At 39.8% G+C, this 21,609-nt stretch overlaps 1 protein-coding gene across 1 annotated transcript in view; it reads right to left on the bottom strand.

The window, feature by feature from the left end:
• Positions 1 to 934: 934 nt before the first annotated feature.
• LOC144543012 (uncharacterized) overlaps positions 935 to 21,609 on the bottom strand; it is an 86,924-nt gene continuing 66,249 nt past the window's right edge. Inside the window, exon 6 of the mRNA XM_078290979.1 lies at positions 935 to 1,101. Within this exon, the coding sequence (XP_078147105.1) occupies positions 935 to 1,101 (167 nt within the window). The remainder of the gene's footprint in view (positions 1,102 to 21,609) is intronic.

The raw sequence follows: 21,609 nt of genomic DNA, 5'->3' as shown, positions 1-21,609 counted from the left end.
GGAGGAGCAATTACACTGATGACAACATTCAAGGAAGACTCAGGAGACTGTAACTGCATAGAAAAGGGAAAAGGAAAAATAGAAAAATAAAGCATAACAAACATCGACTATGGCCATACAAAAATCTTTTAAGGTTAGGTGCACCTCACCATTTAACTAGGTGAATTGGATCCAATATCCAGTAAATAGTGAGACAGTTTAAGTATCAATATAAATTTCTTTCCACTCACCCATCACAATAATCATTTGGATAAAACATTGATTAAACAACAAACAAACAACCATTAAACAAACAACCAAACAAAACACTGAGGAATCAGTATGAATGAAGATGGAAATATCCCCTTCACTACCCCACACAATTCACAATTATTAGTGGTTCTTAGTTCGTTCTCCAGCACAAGGAAGGCAGTCCAAGGAGTTTGTCCATCTAGTCAATTAGGGATTAAGTCAAAGTCTGAAGGGAATGGGAGTGTGCTGGACAGAGTGTGTGTTAGTGAATTGGGGATAGGGATGAATGGTGCGAGTCTCTGGCTGCAGTATATCCTACCGCCCTGGCAGGAAAATGATGATTGCTGATGAGCTTGATTCTTGTTCCTTGAGGATTAGGCTCCTGGTCTCATGGTTGGAATAGCTCGCCATCAAAGTTGCTCCATATTCAAGAAAAACCTGGCCAATTCGGGCATTCGGAACTTTCATTCAACAGGTTTTCATGGATAACGTCGGCTTGGTGGACATCTGCAGCAGCTCTTCTCCCTGCGGTAGCACCATTCACCTAATGCAATCCAATTCAACTAATGCGTAGCACCTACTGCCGGTATGTAACACAGAGGCCACTCTGATTGGCTGCCAGTTGCACCGCAAGATTCCACCGCGAGAGTTACAAGCCTCTGCCCTCTTACACTGTTTACATTTTACTCATTAGTGACCTGGGTTACACACACGCTTTGACAATCATCACCACCTTTTCAGGAGAGCAGTCAATGGGCCGGCTCAAGATGCGGAAACGCGAGGCCATGATGCCAAATCCATTTTCAACAACTCTCCGTGCTCTGGCCTGCGGGTAGTTGTATATCCTGTTTTCGATGGAGAGGTTTGTACCTTTAAACACAATAAAATTATATTACATTGTAGTACCATGTACTATAAAACATTCCTGATCAGTGACATGATTATTACTACCAACCCTCGGGCTGTGGGCTAATCACTGTTTTTGGCAGACAGTGTCTGTTTTCGTGCCACTCTCCATGGTGCTGAATAAGCAAATTGCCAGATGATAAACATACACATAGCTTAGTGCGCAAGTCAATAGCGTGCATGATATCTCCATGATTGGGTACCACCACTACCTACCACCAATTAGGCCTAGTGTAAATTACGTCTAAAATTACGATTTACGTCGTAAATTACGTTTTTTGGCTGTTTTGAGGTTTCATCAGATTTTAATAAAATAAAGCCTTGGCTTTCATTCTGTGTAAAGATTATTGTGAAATTCAAACGCTAAATATAGTTTTGAAGCTCATAAAGGTAGGGTGACAAGCAGAACTACTAGCTTAGTTTGTCAACAAAGCTTGCATTCCTCATGTTGCCAGGTTCTTGGTTTTTAATGTACTTGGAAATGTTATAAATGCTGTAGGACTTAAAACGCTGTTTATAAAGTTTGTCAGGGTTGTATTGTGGAGTTTTGTTATTGATTTGTTATTTTGGACTAGTTTCGTTGATCATTGGGCTGTTTATGGGTTGGGTTTAATTGGCACTGCGAGGGTTTTGTCACTAAGAACCTGGCAACACTTCTCCCCGTCCCTCTCTCCCCTTACTATGTGTCCCTTTAAATTATGAATGAACATCTGCATAGTAACAGGTTGACCATCGTTCACTTTATTGTCTAATCAAAATTATTGTTTCATCCGCGGGAAAACGATGAAGATGAGGAGGAAGATATTTCGCTTATGGCAGACCCGCAGCTGCGGCTCTCCAGTCTAGAAGGTGCCTATGTAAGCGAAGATTGTGGCCACGAAATCCAAAAGGCCTGCGACTATAGGTGCCACTGTAAGAGAGAGACAGATCCCCGTCATTTTTTTAATAGAAGGATATGTGGAAATTTAATTTTAGCCTATTTTAATACAATTCAAATTGTGCTTAGAGGGAATTATTTTCACCGGACATTATGACCGGAGAGATTTAAATATGTCGGACTTCAACAGATTTTCCCGGTAAAAAAACGGTAATTACCGGATAACGGAAACTCTGACTGGGCTGTATACAGCACTCAATTTTCATTTATGGTCTGTATTCACAGTCACAACAGTTCATTCAAAATATATGCTTTTACTACCCAACATTCTAAAATCGTTTCAAAAATCACAATCAAATAGTCTGCTGTACTTTTCAATAATGCAGCTGTAACCAGATCTGACACTGAGTTCGAATTAGGTTAACTGCAAAGTACAATAGCCATGCAAATAATACAAATGCATTAAGGCCTGTAACTGCCATGCTACAAAAATGCATTGATTCTGAAACAAATTGTGAGAATTGGTGGAACTTCTGTTCTAAATAAAAACGAATAATGGGCAAATAGTCCAACAGGCACACCACTCACCTGGATATGGCCTTATGAGGTTGATCTTCAAAGAGAAAGCCTCATCCCAGGAACACGTAGGGGCTCGGAGTCTGACTGCCTGGCAGGATACCAGGAGCTGTAAGGGGGAGTTGGCTATCAGTGAGCTGGGAACCAAAGGCGCTTCTGGAAAATACTTCCTCCATCACTCTCACGCCCAAGTTCCAAAGTCCCCAAAAATCTTGGGAGATTATCTTCCATTGTGCCTCTGATGGAAAAGCGTCAGACTCTGACTCCAGTGCACTACAAATGGCCAACACCCAACTTGTAACTAGCCGCCAGTGCCTGTTGATTGATCCCTTTCGCCAAGTACCACAGTGTGACAGCCAGCCTCTGAGAAGCATCCACTAGACAGCAGTGTGTATTGTCATGGCTAATGAGAGCCGCAATACGGTGAAGGAGGTTGTCAAATCTGGATGCTGATGTCCGAAAATATTGGAAATGTCGCTCTTCATCTAACTGGTGCATTGGCAAAACGAGAGAATAATATTCTCCATCTTGCATTGTTGACCTATTTAAAGAACGCACGTACCATCTTCTTTTCATTGCCCTCTTTTTGCAGTGATGGATAATGTATAAATGCACACATTCCTCTATGGTAGCCATTTTTAAATACCCCGCTCCAGCATCAGATTCCCCCTGTTTGCTATGTAAGCAGACAGCTTGCGTAGGCGGAGTAATTTCATTTGCGTATGCATGCCTTGCATGCGTGGAATAAGTAATGGGCCTTTGCCCCATGACCAACATTTCCACAAAGTTTCATGCAAGCCCCTGGATAACTTCTGGATAGGGGTGTAACGATACACTCAGCTCACGGTTCGGTACAATACACGGTATAGGCTTCACGGTTCGATACAATGACGATATTTTTAACAAAGTTTAAATGGAAACAAATTATGACTGTAGAAGATTCTTTCCTTATGGCTTAGACATAAAATGTCAAAACAAACAAATTTTCAACTTGAAGTTTAACCTATTCCTACAGTTTCTTTTATAATGGTTTCTTTCTTTATTATATATTTTTCAGTGCAAAGAGCAAATAATTGAATCTGTTGAATAAAATAAATCAGCTTTTAACAGCAGATGCTTGTCTAAATGAAATAAATTGTAAATTAAAATAAAATGTCTAAACAAGGATGTCCTCTCTACAATTAAGTGCAAATGTCTGAACATGGTTCTCCAAACACCTTAGTTGGACAGGCAGGCCACAAAAATTAAACTTAAATTAAAACAACAAATATGTTCAGTGACAACCGAATTTATGAATGAGAGTGAATTTGCATATATCTGGTTCACACTGGAGCAGAGCGGAGTAAAATTACCACTGTGTCTGTACGGGTAACAGGAGTCACTCCATTCCTCCGACCTTGCGATGGTTGTAAATAATGTCTGTAACCATAGTAACGTTTACTTCAGACCAATATGGTGGCTACCATTGCCTGTGTTTTCAGTTTATACACCAGTAACACCAGTAACCAGAGACGTCAATTTATCCATAAGATCTTAATAAACCGCCACTGACATTGGCGTCATGTTCCCTTTTTCGACCGCATGGACTTGATACTTTCAACCGCAACATTTGGGCCGGGCCGAGACCGCAGAACTGGTAGGAACAATCGCAATGTTGAGGAAACAGACTGCATAGAAAATTTGAGAATGTCTCACAACACTTACCTCTGTCTCTTTCAAAATAACGATGATAATGTTACGTAACGTAATGAGTGTATTTCGATTTCATCGCTTTCAATTTTCCTGTTGCACGCTACACACCTGGCTCATCCGGGTCTCGAGTGAACGTCGGTGTCAATGACGTCATAACGCCAGTCAGGCAAACTAGGATCTGATTACTGATTCCACCCTCTGGCGTTTAAAGTATGTAAATGAAAACAAAGAGTAGTCTACATTTTGGTGGTGCAGCTAATTGATAAGCTTTACTTGATATCGCAAACCATTTTTCACCTCCACGATGCCTATCAAGCTTTTGGATCGCAAAATTTCATCCCACAATTTATGGTTACACCCCTACTTCTGGAGTTATCCTGCTAACAGACAGACAGACTGAACAGGGCGAAAACATAACCCCCGTCCAACTCTGTTGGTGGAGGTAATAAGTTCAATACTTAATCATTCCCTCAAATCAATCATGTTGTACTGTATATTCAACTCAATAACAACTTGGTGTACAACTCAGTAAAGCAGTAAAGTCTTGTTTGTTACTTTTTTTAGGAAGCTAAAACAGAAAAAGAAAGACCTTGATTGTCATTGAGTTTTGTGAAAACACAAGGACACTTAACTTTGTCAAGTCATCCACAGTCTGCTTAAATTTTGCCAGAATACAAACTTTGTCTATTTTCTGATTTATTCAGAGTGTGGTTTGATGGGCAACTGACAAGGACACAAGGGAGGAGAGAGAAGAAAGAGAGGGAATTTATATGAAGAGATATTCTGCTTCTGTTCCAGTGCACTCTGAGGATGTGAGAGCTATAAATTAAGCCATATTAATATTCAAGTGAATAACATGCCATAGTTGTTTTCATAATGTACACACACACACACACACGTGTTGCTGTATAGGCACAATTCTATTATATACGTTCTTCATACAACATAACTATCTAATCTACCTTTTTTAGACCAGCTGGTACCCATATTATACACTGGATAATTATTGTTTTCATTCGGATGTGCTTGCTGTGGGCAAAGCACACTATTACCATCGTCTTTTTCTGTTTTTCTTCTTCCGGACATTTTTTTCCAACTTTCTTCGGCTACAGTTTTTACGTTACATAGACATACATAAAAATGTGAGTTCTGTCACGAGGTTTCGGAGATATTCACGATAAACTGATATCAGATCTGGCACCTGGGTCTGGCAACCCAGTAGGTTCTGCTACGGTCCACCAATCGCAAGCAGCGACAGGCCGGGGGTACGTACTCTCCTCCAGTGAGAAGCAAGACGTGACTTTCAGTTCCTGACAGTGAACTTCCGCTTTGTCTGTCTGCTCCGGTGGATTCGGGGGTAGAATTCTCTACTACAGCTTAGAAGATGTCAAAAGCAAGAGCAAAGCACGCTAATTGTCCCATTGTTGGCTGCAAGGCTGAACACAAATCTCTACATTCCCTCCCATCATCGCAAGATAAAAAGAAAGAGTGGTTGTGTATGTATGTATTTTTGACAATAGTCAACCACAGTTAACTTAGTCCAAATTTGTATGTTTGTGCTAACCGCTTTGCCTCGGACTGCTTCGTAAACGAGTGTCAGTACAAAGCAGGATTTGCATCAAAACTGCTAATAAATTACGACAGTCACATGTCCAAGACGGTAGATAGCATGGGACATAACCATATGGTTTGCAGGTGTCGTGACAATATTTCTATTCCCTGAAGATGATTTTTTCTTTTGCGTCATCACAAATTTGATGTTATTGAATGTAATAACTACATAATGTCTGGTGTGGATTTGTTTCCTATCGCTAGCCAGTACAACAACATTGTAAGACATGTCATGGAATAACATTACAGCAGCTATCAAAGTAGCCAGCAAAAAGCTACCGACACCTACTGTGTTGACAATCTTACTGTACTAGACACTCCAGCAGGTAATGTTACATATCATTCTTACGGAATACAAATTAGTATGGCTAGCCAGCAAGACAACATAGTTGACACAACCACATACACACGCACAGTGAGAAAGCACCAACAACACACTCAAATTTCAACCTACCAGTCAGAGACATCCTGCTGTAACCATGTCTGTAAAACTTCGGCAGCTGCCTCCTCTTTCTCTCGATTGTCAGATTCCAGCTCAAACATGTACGGTCTTACATGTTCTGTCACGGAGTTTTCTCCTGTAGCAGCTGCCATGTTGGTTTTGGAGTTTTTCCGTGTCTGCACCCTCCCCCCTCACCCAGCCAATCAGGCGGCCAATCAGAGCAACGCTTCATTATCATAGCATCCCCGCCCACTCAAAACAGCGCATAGTTAATGAGGGGAGAAACTGAGAGGCTGAAGAGGCACCACAGAGGCAGGATTTGTGTGCTTTTTGGGAACAGAATGCAAAACCTTGTTTTAAAGACCACTGGGAAATGTTTTAAACTGCTAAAAAACAGCATAATATGGGACCTTTAACATTTAAATACTGTATTTAGTGATTTGATATAGTCACTGCCACCTATAGTTTTTCTAAGGTGTTCCAGTCATTAGTCACTGCAAATATGACCATCTACAGTGTATTTTCACTGTGTAAGATACACACACAGCTCTCTATCTCTCTATTTGGCCCTCTGTGACCATTGCTACTACTGCAAACACCAAGTCAAAGTAGCCAGCAGGTCAGTACCGTGTGATGTAGGAAGTACGGTACCCTTTATCCTTTATATCACTGCTATTCAAACAATTTTAACAAGCAACTTTACGTTTTACTTAATCTTTCCATCCATCCACCTGTCCATCCATCCATATCATCAATTACTTCACAAATAGACTACTCGTAGAGCAAACTATAGGCCTATTAAATGTCATTACAATGACTTTACTGTTTGATTTATAAAATGTTTTTGGGTCATTCTCACGAACTTGACGTTTTTTTGATAAAATTGTGTTTGTTTTTTGGGTAAAGCATGTAACATCACCTTAATTTGTGTGTAATAAAATAATCTTAATTTCTGCTCTAATTTAAAAAATTTTTTTTTTAACATTTTCTAGAAATGGGCAGGTCAAAATATCATTACCGTAAACAAAGTTTTGATCAAAGAAAAAACAAAACTAGATGAAATTTTTTCAACTCTTTCAACTTTATACAATTTAATACAAGTAACTGATGAAAAATATTTTATTTGTAAAATTTAAAAAAAATGTATTTAACCAATTGTCTCATCACCGATGACCTCATTTTGATGAAGTATTTCATTTTTTACAGAAAAAACATGCTAATAACATTAAACTGATAGACTATCCCAGAGGAAAAAATTTACCCTTTGACAAAAAAGTAATGTAATTCGAACTCATCTTAAAATTAATGAATTATTTTGATAAAAATGATGTGTCCCAACTTACCTTCTGACAGCCTTGACCGCAAGCTTGCTCTAACCTTAACCTCAGTGACCTCATGCCTCAACCCAACCACCTCATCTGCCCTGGAACCCCTAACCTCAACCATACGAGCTCCTTGCCTAAACACATAGGGCTGAGGGAACATAGGGATGACCCCATTACGGAAGATGATAAATACAATTACGGTAATGAGCACTTGATTGCATTTAACAGTCTGATAACCAAACAAGGTAGTTCTACATAAGTGTGTGTGTTTGGTTTTGCTGTAAAAAGTATATGTGTAACAAACAAATATTCAAATATTAGCTCAAATCTGAATTCATAGAAAAGGAATGAATTGAGCAAATTAAAATAGATTTTCACACTTTTCTTTTAGGAGACAACCACATATAAACTGACAACAGTTTTTAAAGAACACATTTAACATATTAGCACAGATCTGAATTCATAAACAAGGAATTAATTAATTACTTAACTGATATTAAAATTAAAATGTTAGGTAATCATTTACATTAGATCACCCTTTTCACCTCCTACAACAACTCCTACAATCCTCAAACCCTTCTTTTGGTATTTTTGGCCCAGATGTCTGGACAGACATTAAAATGTCTGGCAGATGATGTTGCTGGAAGTGGTTCTGGAATCAAGTCTTTTATGTCAGTAGCATAGTACCACACTTTGTCACCAGGATATTTCACAGCAGGCATGAAGAATCTGTTCTCCCCAGCTCAATACACGGTGTCAACTTCATATTGCTCTCCAACAATCTAGGAAAGTGAATTAGTATTAATTAACTAATTTGAATTAACATAATCAGTAATAACCACAATACAATATTTCGAAAGAGGAGTCATATTAAAATACCTTTGTCACAGTCCCAGGGAAGAGGTCTCCATCATACTCCACAAGTACCCAACTTCCTACCATGATCACAGGCTCTTGGTTTGTGTCTTTCTCTGAGTTCTTCTCAACAAAGGTGAATTCTTTTGGTGAGAAGCATTTGCAAGGTCCACTGAGTCCTCCATAAAAGCAGGACACTTCCCTTGTCACAACAATGCCTGGCTCAGTGGAAATGATCTAAAAGAGATTATGTTGGAATTGTATAGGTTAGGGATTACTTGCTTTTTTGTTTGAATGTTAGCTTTTATTAGAGCGATTTAAATATTGTGTTATTTAAAACAAAACTTGACACTTCTCAGTTTGCACATAATTGTGTATGTAAACAGTGATTTACCTGATGAATTTTCATTGTCCCTCGCACTGTTTTCAGCACTGGAGGAACAAACTCCTCACATGCAAGTGATCTTCTCCTCAGAAACTTGGAAAAGCTTCACAGAGGAACGCTGTTTGAGTTTCATCACAAGGGCATCAACATTCAGAATGTCACTTCCATGGGCCACTATTCTGTCGGCTAGATTTTTTAGTGCCCCTCCGACACCATCTGGTGCTCCCTTCCCATGTGATATCTCTGTGTAGTTCCATGACACCATGGTGAACCCTTTCTTGAAAGGAATTGTTGATGTCAAGTAGAAGCAGGTCTTATTTCTGTATTGGGATGATGGCCCATCAGAGACAAAGTGAACTTTTTGGACATCAGGGTAATCTGCTTTTATGTGGTCCTAAATTGGATCGAGATGAGCCCATGTTGCTATTGCATCATGGCGGAGGCAATCAGAGACAGACGCAAATGACTCAACTCTTCCACCGCTGAGGTATATTACCCGTGTATAAGGTCACCTGTTGGTGAGATCCACCAAAATGAGCATCTTTGATCTCCCTGTGCCACTTGCACGTATAATTTTCACTGTAGTCAATATGGACAACAGTTTCATCCCCAGACAGATTTTCTTTAAGTCTCTTCAGGTATTTGAATTGGTGCCCTATATTGTACAGGTGACACAAGGTGCAGAATCATGGCAGTTCCCCTTTTGTGAATTGCACAAACTTTCCAAAGCTGGCAAATCTTTTCTCCAGGACCATGCTCTTCATCTCTGACTCTGTTGTGGAGCCATCTGCATGTTTTTTCACTACTGGAATGGACTTGCTGACCCATTCAGTCCAGGAGACAATATTACTTTTAGTGCTGGGATCCAGGACAGATGGGAAAGTCTGATCCTTGCATTCACTGCATCTCTGGTACATGCACTCCATGTTGTCTGTATCACAGACAGCACATGTCTCCCTGTCAGTAACCTTTGGGGCAACAACCCAGAAAGGGCGATGCTTGCAGAACTGTGCCAGGGATATTGTTGTATTGTGTTCCTTCAGGAATTGTAGATGCAGATTTTTCATTGTGTTTCTTAGTAGCCTCTTCCTAAATATTTGACCATTCTTCCTCAACTCACCTACTACCCGTTCAACACTGGAAATGTCATCTCTCTGAAGAAACTTAATTATTTATTTATTTATTATTTATTATTTATTAATTAATTTAGTGTGATTTCCAAGTTCTAACATGTCTGTCTGTACCTTTCTCCTTTCACCTGTACTGCTCAAGAAACTCAGGATTACTGTATATTTTCTCCCTGTGCTTCTGCACCCTAGCTCTCGTTGCAGATTTTCTTTTCTCCTTATCTGTTGATCTTTAAGTGTAGCAAAAGATTAATTAGTGAATACAAACAGTATTTTCATATGTAACGTACACATTCAAATAACAGAAATGCCTTAGAGTACATTTCAGATTAGTATACATGTGTCAAAACATATCCATTATCAATCAACAATACATGAATTACCATACCGGTAATGAGAAATAAGTGTTACGGTGATGAGCGACATATCACGGCTACTAGCTAATATTGCTAGTAGCCATGATGACCGTGCAAAAATATTTTGCTCATCACATGATTATTGTAGTTTTCACACAAGGTTGAAAAAACGTTACGGTGGTGAGAGTTATGGCCCTGGACACATCAATTTTGCTTGAAATTTAATTTGTATTTGTGTATTGTAGGAAATCCTAAATATGATTACTTTCAGGAAATATGTATAATTTTCAACCATTTTTACATTTATATCAATTTCTTATTTATTTTATGAGATATATCTATTTGAAGTTATAAAAATGACGACCGGGCAGGTTACGGTAATGAGATATAGTAAAATATATATAAAAACGAATATACTGCTCCAAATACTTAATTTGTCCATGAAATAGACTCAATGGGCTACACATTTCATTTTTAAAAACCGATTTTTTTAAGCTGTTTTATTCATTTAAGCTCGGACACCTGATTTCATGAGTTCATGAGAATGACCCTTTTACATTGATGAGTCATTACAGTAATTTTGACGTTTGCTTTTTTCTGTCTTTTTGCATTTTAATCATATATCATACATATTGATACAATGTACGACAACACATTGTGTGTTTTAAGAAGCGATTTAAAAGAAGATACTGATTTAGCAAGCCTGAGCTCCTCAGGCAGGTCATTCCAGAGCCGAGGAGCCCTGACAGCGAATGCACGGTCACCTTTAGTCCTCAACCTCGAGTCAGGAACAGCCAGCAGGTTCCTGCCTGAGGACCTCAGGCTGCGCACTGGTTAGTAGGGGGATAATAACTCTAAAATGTGTACAGTGATAGCCAGCATTGTCTTTACAAATTTCTGTCTTAGTTTTTCTGAGCAGTCAAGATGTTTGTAAGGTTTTGATTTGTAAAAACGTTTAAATTGCAAAAGTTTCCAGTGACTTCTTCTCATTGCCCATCTCAACAGCAGATGTCAGATTGTCCTTGTAAATACAGTACTAGTTTTGTGACTTCTTGCATATATCAAGTGTCATTCTTATTGCTGATCAGGCATATGGTACCAGCATCACTCCACTCATCTCGCAGGCATCTGTGGGAGACACCATGCTTGCCATGCTAGTTACCCACATAGGAGGGGACGTTCTGGGGACCTTGCGTAACGTTCCCAAAAAGTTCTCTAAAGGTGACGAATGTCCCGAACCTTTACAGAACTTCCAGAACGTTCCTAAAACGTCCTCTTTTGGTTATGAAAGTGCTGCAGTTCAAAGTTCCCTATATGACTTTAGGAGGACATTCCATTTTGGTTATTTTATGGTCACATTGCAACATTACAAGGAGGACATTTGGGACGTTAAGAGAACGTTCCCATATGGTTCCCTGTTAGTCACATGGGGACGTTTCATTCGGGACTGCATCTAAGTTGGTATACAGTACGTTCCCTACATGACTTTAGATGTACGTTCCGTTTTCATTCTTTTACGGTAACATGGCATCACAAAGAGGACTTTTGGGACGTAAAGAAAACGTTCCCATATGGTTCTCTGTAGGTCTTTTGGGACGTAAAGTCTCTCTGTAGGACTTTTGGGACATAAAGAAAACGTTCTCATATGGTTCTCTGTAGGTCATATGAGAACGTTCCCTTTAGGACTTTTTAAGAGGAAAAAGTTCCCTTGATAACCGTCGGGGAACGTCCGCGAACAGAACTTCCAGCACTTGCAAGGGATGTTCCGATATGGTTCCCTGTTAGTCACATGGAGACGTTTCATTCGGGACTGCATCTAAGTTGGTATACAGTACGTTCCCTACATGACTTTAGATGTACGTTCCGTTTTCGTTCTTTTATGGTAACATGGCATCACAAAGAGGACTTTTGGGACGTAAAGAAAACTTCCCATATGGTTCTCTGTAGGTCATATGAGAACGTTCCCCAGGACTTTTTAAGAGGAAAAAGTTCCCTTGATAACCTTCGGGGAACGTCCACGAACAGAACTTCCAGCACGTACAAGGGACGTTCCCATTTGGTTCCCAGTTGGTCACATTACAACATTTTATTAGAATATAGAATACGTTACGTCTGCCTATTTGCAATTTCATTACATTACAGTAACATAACAGTAACATTACAGGAACATTACAGTAACATAACAAACATTACAGTAACATTACAGTAACATTACAGGAACATAACAGTAACATAACAGTAACATAACAGAAACATTACAGGAACATTACAGTAACATTACAGTGGAACTTGCAAAACAATATTAGGGAGAATTCAATACAGAGCAATTAGATTAGCTACAGGAGCTACAAAGACCCACATGTGCATCACTAGTAGAAGCAGAGGGAGTCCCACTCAATTAAAGGTATGTCAAGTTGTCAGCTTATTGGGTCAGATTACAAGGGAGTGTGGATAGCCATCCAACAAAGTCAGTTACATAAGTGTTGGGACTACTCCATGAAGGCAAAAGGGTTTGGGTGGAACATAGACAGATCAGCAGATCAGTTTAAAGAATATAGTCCTGCAATAGCTATGAGCAATATTCCCCCCTGGATACTTCAGCCCCCCAAGTAAACATAGAGATGCTAGAAAAAGAAGAGTTCAATGATCAATAAAGTTTTGTGAGTTACAGCAAAATGTTTATCAACTCCATATACCTGTTATATTAAAATGTATACAAATGGTTCAAAATATCCAGAAAATGGTCACTGTAGAATAGGAAGAATGTGTTACAGAATCAGTAGGCTAATTATCTATCAATCTATTCAGTAGAGATGACTGGGATTATAATGGCTTTAAGATGGGTGGAAGAAATCAGACCCCTAGCAACAGTCATATGCACTGATTCCATGGTTTTCATTCATATTAGCAATTAATTAATTAATATAATCAAACAATGTAACAGTATATAATTCTGCTGGCATATTCAATGCTCCAGTTTATGTGCAGGAACTGTGGTTTTGTTTGACAAATGTGTATGTTATTATGCTGTGGCCATATATCCATGGATGTGGCTCAGCATGATGCGTCATGGCTAAAAAAAAAACCATCTGAGTTTACGACATGCGTATTGCGACATCTAGCTACCACACTTGGCGGTCTTTTTCTTGCTTTTCTTCACCAACAGCGATGAGCGAGCGAGCAACGAGCAGCAAGCAAGCTTCTACTGCAGTGAGTATATCTGCCAATTTGATTATCTATCATGTAAAGTTCTTTTAATAAACCGTCCTACGCATATAATATCGAAGTATTGTTTTTTGATAAAGACACTGGGGAATTACGGTAGCCATAGGCGCCGATTTATGTTTCTGCCGGTGGGTGCTCAAAACAGTTGAATGCCCCACCCCCACGCCCAAGATAAACCTTCTGCAATAACCATAGCCTGCATGACTTGTTGCTATACGGATTTGGAAAAAGTAGTCAAACGCACGCATTTCAGCACCATAGGAAATTAACAGCGACCGACACACATGCACACACACACATTGGAGATCAAAAGTTTAACAATACACACCATGAAACGCACAGAAAATAATAATCAATGCCACCAAAATTATTTAGTAAAAAGGCTCACATGAACATAAATCATAGGCCAAGTACACAATCCAACACAATCCGACACCACCGTGGCTGTGAGACACCGCTGCTATAGTACACCCATAAAGAACGCAACATAACAGTATAGGCTACAAGGGGCCTATTAACAAGCCAAACAAGTTATAATATCATTACACACGCAAAGAAAGCATACAAGCGCACGCAGTAAAATACAGTCAATTAATTAACCGTCAACACATAGGCCCACACAGCAACTAAATATAAAAAATTTGATTTGTTTTTCACTCACCATTGAGGTTATTTCTTTTCGAGGAAAGAGTTACTCCTTGCAGCCGTGCGCTTGATGAATTCATCTGAAATTACATCCAGGTTCCTATATCGTGACACATCCTTGTGACAGTTCAATACAGCAACATGGTTCAGTCTTGCTTGCCCCATTGTGGACCACAGATAAGTTTTGACGCCGCAGGCCTGAAAATGACCTTTCTTTTTTGGATCAACTTGTTTTGCAATGTGGGCTATGCCGCGCAGCGGGTGGAGTTTACTATCAAATCAATGTAAATTTGGCCCCGGCCGCTGGCGCATATACAGTAGGCCTATCAAGTGCATTTTCCCCGTGGGTGCTCGGCCTTCTATCGGCGCCTATGACGGTAGCCAATTTGCTAATTTGAACTCAGCTAATGTTCTAGTGAGTGTTATAACGTTGACATACACTGGTCTTCATACAGCCCCTCCCAAAATCAAAGGCAGTATAAATAGTTAAAGTTTAAACACAAAACGTTTGTGGATCTTTAGAATATTTCTTTATTTTTTGTCGTTCTCCCAATAATGTAAGCTTTTTACAGTGAAGTTCAGCAGCCGCTCTGATGCCGCTTTTTTTCTTTTTTGCCACGCCCGTTTTTTTTTCTCTTCTTTTTGCCGGCCTTACACCAAACGACTTTTCAAGCGATTTCACTGTTGCAGACAAATTCATCAGAAAGATCATAAGTTTTTAGCTCTCTCCAGCACCAAACGGGAAGCAGCAAACCGGGTAGTTACTAAAGTAACGGCTGAAAAAACTCCTCAAATACCACCTCACACACACACACACACATAATAGATGGTGAATTAACAGCTATGAGTCAGTGTTTAATTCGGCGTGTATCTGATCCACCAACCAGCACTTATTTTAGTGAGAAATCTTAATTTTTGAAACGGTTTGCCTCTCATTCCCACGGTCTTCTCCCACTAAAATAGCGCAGCTAACCAACGGAGGCTGGTAGCGAGTTGAGAAAATCCAAAATGTAAAGTTTGTACGCAAATACAGTTTATCTTTATGGATTATATTGATGCCGAATTGACAAGAAGACATATGACGCCTTTTATCTTGTGTTTCTAGAGTTATGTGTTTTTGCGGACACGTAAAGAATTGTTAATATGTCATATTTCTTAAAGGGATATATTTTCCCCAGAGAGCGCAGGGAGCTTTAGTTTAGTTCAAACTGCTAATATGTATATTTTTTAACGTTTTGTCACCACTACAGAAACACTAGGTAACTGCTAAAGGATAATAAGGTTGTCTGACGTTGACTGCTGTTAGTTATTGGTTTGATTAATGGTTTACAGTCTGATAATGTGTGTTTGTATTGATTACTGACAGTGGCTGATCAGGCTAATTATCAGCTTTGTATTGTACAGTTTCTAATTTGTAGGAAGCCATGGAGTCTGGAGGAATTTGAGAGGTGGAAGGCCACTGAATTTAGACAGTTTATGCTCTACACGGGCAAAATTGTTCTGCGGGGAATTCTGCCCGATATCCTGTACAGTCATTTCATGGCCTTTAGTGTGGCTATGTGTATACTAGTGTCTCCACATTTAACACAAACCTACAATATGTATGCCCATGAACTCCTTACATATGTTGTCGAACAAGGCCGGCACATATATGGCGAAGAATTTCTAGTGTACAATGTGCACTCACTGCTTCACCTCACGGCTGATGCCACCACATATGGATCCTATGGAAATGCAGTGCCTTTCCGTTTGAGAGCTACCTGCACCAGCTGAAAAAGATGGTTAGATCGGGAAACCATGTCCTAATTCAAGTAGCAAAACGGCTCAAAGAACGTTCACGGATTCAAATACAAGCAAGTGAAGAGAGACCAATACATATGAAACATCCTAATAATGTTTACATTGTTAGCCCAACATCCTGCTGTGAAGTTCTAGAGAGGACCAACTCAGGAAAGCTCTTATGTAGAGTCTTCTCGCAGTTGACATCGTACCTTTGCAAGCCATGTGATTCAAGGATCTATGTATGTGGTCCATCAAAGATGGAGGTTCTGGACAAGACAAACTTACAAGTAGGGCTGACACCTTCTGGTCGGTTGGTCGATTGGTTGGTCGATATGCTCTTGTCCGACCAAATTCTCATTGGTCGGACAATCGCTGGTGTTACTTTCATAAGGAGAAAAGCGCTTCTTAATCCATTATTTTCTGAGGCGGGAGGGACATATGCAGACCTGATGTATTTTATTTTTGAGTGATAGGCTATATTGTGTTAGAAATAACGGTAACATTTTCTATGATGCCCATGTCTATAATGCATTATAAACATACTTATAATGCGTTATAATCTGCTTATAGCACTGTATAATTATAGTTATTAGCACTCATAGATATTCATAATGCTTTATAACAATAATCATAACACATTATAAAGCATTTTATAATGACTTATAAGGTCAAGTATTATAATACTTCATATTTGCTGGTCACTCACTGACTTTTTTGCAAGGATCATAGTGTATTATAATTCTCATAGTTGTAATACATTATAATCACTGTTATAATGCATTGTAATGTGATTATAAGTTACTCTAAGTGGTCATTGGGTGCTTTAAGTAAAGTAATGAAATTCTTGAGGTATAGGCAGGTATAATACATTACAAGCTGGTTATAAGTCACTATAAGTGGTCATTGTTTGCTTTAAGTAAAGTGAAAAAAAATCCTGAGGTATAGGCAGATATACGGGTCATAACAGAAATTGAGTACTCCAATTTGACACAACTTTCTGATGATGAACAACTGAATGATGGACATTTACATTTCACTAATGTAATGTTTCCCAAAAAAACTCACTCTAAAGACTCTTCCTTCACGGTTGAGAAGAAGAAACTACACAGTCTCTTTACAAACGTTAAACTGCTTACTAACGAAAATCACTTCGCTTCAGCGCTGGTGTTAGCTAGTTAGCTGTTTAGCTTCGGTACTGGTGTTAGCTAGGAGGCTACTTAGCTTCAGTGCTGGTGCTAACAAGTATTCACGCAGTAATAAGCGGCAACAAAACGGGCTCTCTGTGAGCATATCGCGTTACCAACTCACTTAGACAAAATACTATTAAACACTGACAGTTTAGACTCTGCGTCTGATTGTCTCTAGCGGCTTCTGACTCTCTTGTCTCAGCTCAACTCTCAGCCTCTACTCGCTCAGCCTCCGAGCTCCGTCTCTCTCTCTGTCGCTCTCTCGCTGTCTGTCGGCCTCTCCTCAAACTCTAGCCTGCTCTCTCTGTAAGTCCCGCCTCCACCAATAGCATTACAGGAAAAAGGTAAGTGACTGTCATCTAACGAATAAAAGGCTGCATACATGAGAACAAGGTAGGTTGTACACATTTTTACACGTGCAAGCCATGCGTGCAATGCATGTATGTTACTACCAAACTATACAACTCTTTGGAACTTTATCAAACTAGAATAAGGGGCAATACACAAACTTCAACAGGGCTACACCCTCCCCCTTCTAACCGTCTAGATGTCCTCATCAGACTTCTTATACACAGGACTTGCACTATGGTCTTCAATGAATAATGAGCAAAGCAATTAGACTACATAGTCATGGGACACTGTCCGAAGGTAGGTCAGGGGTTTCCTTGGTCTGCAGATCATAGCTAATTTGTATCACCATACCTCCATGTATAATGATTAATGGTTTGTTTATTGGTTTTCCAGGTTCATCATAACTCAGGTGGACATTATAATGCATTATAACAGTGATTATAATGCATTATAAATTGATTATAATGTATTACAACTCTGAGAATTATAATACACTATGATCTTTGCAAAAAAAATGTCAGTGAGTGACCAGCAATTATGAAGTATTATGATACTTGACCTTATAAGTCATTATAAAATGCTTTATAATGTGTTATGATTATTGTTATAAAGCATTATGAATATTTATGGGTGCTTATAACTATAATTATACATGGGCGTCATAGAAAATGTTACCACAAGAAATTTATATTTTTAAACATTTGTTTGGATGGGCCATTTAATGGAGGTAAAATAATGATCATATCAGCAAAATAGATAGACACAAGGTGGAGTTTATGTGTTTATTATTTCATGATGCCCACATTTTCATTACTTCCGGCTTTCTCCCTAACCAGACGCTCTCTGCTTTGCTCCCTGCCGGCTTATCTATTTTCAGCAATATTTTCCTGTTTTTTCCTGTTTTTCCCCACTGACCAACTATTTTAAAGTATTTTTTCTGTTGCTGTTCTTTTTTATCTTTTATTTAATTAATTTTTATTGTTACTGTGGGAAAATGCCGATGGTTATAGTCAGTGACTCTTCCTCCTGCTCTGACTGTGCTGGCTGCCTTCGGTTATCACAGCAAATTACTGAACTGGAAGGTAGGATTCTTACACTTTACCAAATCAGCCAGGATGAGCAGCTCATTGACACGCTGTTTGAGTCTTCAGCCCGCATTCCTCATGTAGAAACGTCTGGTAAAAGTACAGACTCCAACACTACGACCCATACTACGGACCTAGCTAACACTCTCCCCTGGCTTGACCCAACCGCAAATGGACCAGCCGCGGAGGTATCCCCTCCGCCACTCGCTACAGACCCAACCGACACCATCTCCGAGCCGCAAGGTGGACTGGCCCCAGAGGCATCCCCACCGCTACTCGCCACAGATATGGGCTATTGGCACAGCAAGGGTGCTAGACCAAAAGTCTCTACTCCTGGTGAGCTGTGGTCGGACGTTGTCCGCCGTAGGGGCAGCGGAGGAAACAACAACAATAACAAGAGGAAACCCCAATACTCTCCCCAATACACTCCCCGGCCAGGACTACAACTGGAGAACAGGTACAAAATACTCAGTGAGCCGGATACAGTGACTGCTAATGCTAATGACAGCACTTCCATGATGCAGCCCAGTACAAGCCGCAGAGCTAATGCTAATGCCAGCACTGGTCCCGGTGCTAACATTAATGCTACCCCCAGGCACTCACCGCCGACTACCTCCAGGTGGAAAATGCGGCCTGCTAATCAACATACTAGGCCGAGGGCCAGAAGAAATATTGCTAATTCCACACTTGATAAGCCGAGGGCCAGAATAAATATTGCTAATTCCACACCTGATAAGCCAGACACTATTCTGATTGGGGACTCTATAACCAAGCATGTAAGAATGGCAAAGACTGAAAATCTAACTATGGATGACACATCTGTCAGGGAGCTAACAGGGCTGTTGCCAGTTATCCTCTCTACACATCCAGGTAACATGAGGATTATTATTCACGCTGGGTCTTTTGACATTCTGCAAGGGAAAACTGGCTCTGAGATCCTGAAAAAAGACTTTTGCCTGCTACTGGAGAAGCTGAGCGACTGTCAATCGCAACATGTATTCATTTCAGGCCCCGTTCCAACCTTGGGGAAAGGAATGAAATCTTTTAGCAGACTCCTTGCCCTGAATACATGGCTGACATCGGCGTGCCTCACCCATGGGATAAAGTTTATTGAGAATTTCAATATCTTTTGGAACTGTAAAGATCGCTTTAAGCCTGATGGGATTCATCCAAGCATCACTGGTTCCAGACTACTCGGTGCCAACCTACATCACGCTCTTGGGATGCCATACCAAAACAAGAATGCACGGATAAGCGTGAAGGACAAGGACAGCACACACAGGCAGACAGCCTGTATCTCTCGCCCTTCACCTGACCCTCTGCTCCACATCACCCAAGGCATTCAGAGGATGTCTCTGTCCCAATCAGGGATCCAACGCTTGTGTTTTTTGATGCCAGCCTAATCTTAACAAAGACTAAAAGGGATTTTTTGGTTCAAAAGAGATTCCTAGATAGCAAGGCTGAAGCAAAGTTCTCTAATGTTATGAAATCGTTTGAGTCATACAGCATTGACTGCTCTTTAAATGACATGGTTGAAAATTTCAACAATACCTTGTCATCTGCTTTAAATACTGTTGCTCCACTAAAGGTTAAAAAGAGGTCGACTGACAGAATCTCCCCATGGTTAAACAATAACAGTGTAAATGAGATTAAGAGAATCTGTCGAGCAGCTGAAAGAAAATGGAGGAAAACCAGGCTCACAGTTCACTGTAATATATACAAAGAAGCCATGACTGTCTATAACAAAGCAATATGTCTAGCAAGAAAGGATTACTTTTCTAAGATTATTACAGAGAATGCTGGAAACTCTAGAATATTATTCTCCACTATTGACCAGCTACCCAACACTGCCCCCACCCGTCCGCAGTCCTCTACATCAAATTGTGAAGAACTTGCATTGTTCTTCAATAACAAAATAACTTCAATTAGAACCAGCATTGCTGCTGATGTAAACTCAGATGACCTCAGCAAACCCTGTAAAAAAGATGTAGCCATGGGAAAATTCACTTGTATTACATTAACTGAGCTTTGCAACACTGTCACCGAGTGTAACTCCTCCACCTCATGTATGGACCCTGTACCTACAGCATTTTTTAAGCAGGTGTTCGATAGTGTTTCAAGTCATGTCCTGAAGATTATAAATACATCCCTTCAAACAGGCATCTTCCCAGATGCCTTCAAAACAGCTGTTGTAAAACCCTTACTAAAGAAACCCAACCTAGATGGTAATGCACTGACAAGCTATAGGCCGATATCCAACCTTCCATTCATTAGTAAGATACTTGAAAAGGTAGTTTCAGTGCAAATAAACTCCTTTCTTAAAGAAAATAATATCCTGGAGGAATCTCAATCAGGCTTTAGAACATACCACAGCACTGAAACTGCTCTTACTAAAATAATCAGCGACCTCAGACTAAACTCTGATGAAAATAAGGTCTCAATTCTTGTCCTCTTGGACCTAAGTGCAGCGTTTGATACGATTGACCATGATATCTTAATCAAACGTCTTGAAAAGTTGGTTGGTCTTTCTGACTGTGTGTTAAACTGGTTCTAAACATACATCAAAGGGAGAAAGTTTTACGTCAGTCTTGGAGATCATGTGTCTGAGAAACATGACATCTGTTTTGGGGTTGCACAAGGGAGCTGCCTTGGTCCATTATTATTCTCACTATACATGCTGCCACTTGGTGACATCATTAGAGAGCACAATGTATGTTTCCATAGTTATGCGGATGACACGCAACTGTACATCTCTGCTGAACCAAATGATGCTGCAGCTATAAACTCCATTACTACCTGTCTTTTGGCAATAAATAAATGGATGAGCAAAAATTTTTTAAAGTTAAACGAGGACAAAACTGAAATCCTACTAGTCGGCCCTAAAACAAAAAGAGAAATGCTGTCTAATAATCTGGGAACATTGACTCCCTGGATTAAATCTGAGGTTACAA

This window comes from Centroberyx gerrardi, chromosome 21, assembly GCF_048128805.1.
Source record: "Centroberyx gerrardi isolate f3 chromosome 21, fCenGer3.hap1.cur.20231027, whole genome shotgun sequence".
NCBI classification, from domain to species: domain Eukaryota; kingdom Metazoa; phylum Chordata; class Actinopteri; order Beryciformes; family Berycidae; genus Centroberyx; species Centroberyx gerrardi.
Note: the sequence above shows the minus strand (reverse complement) of the source record. Positions and strands in the feature narration are given on the sequence as shown.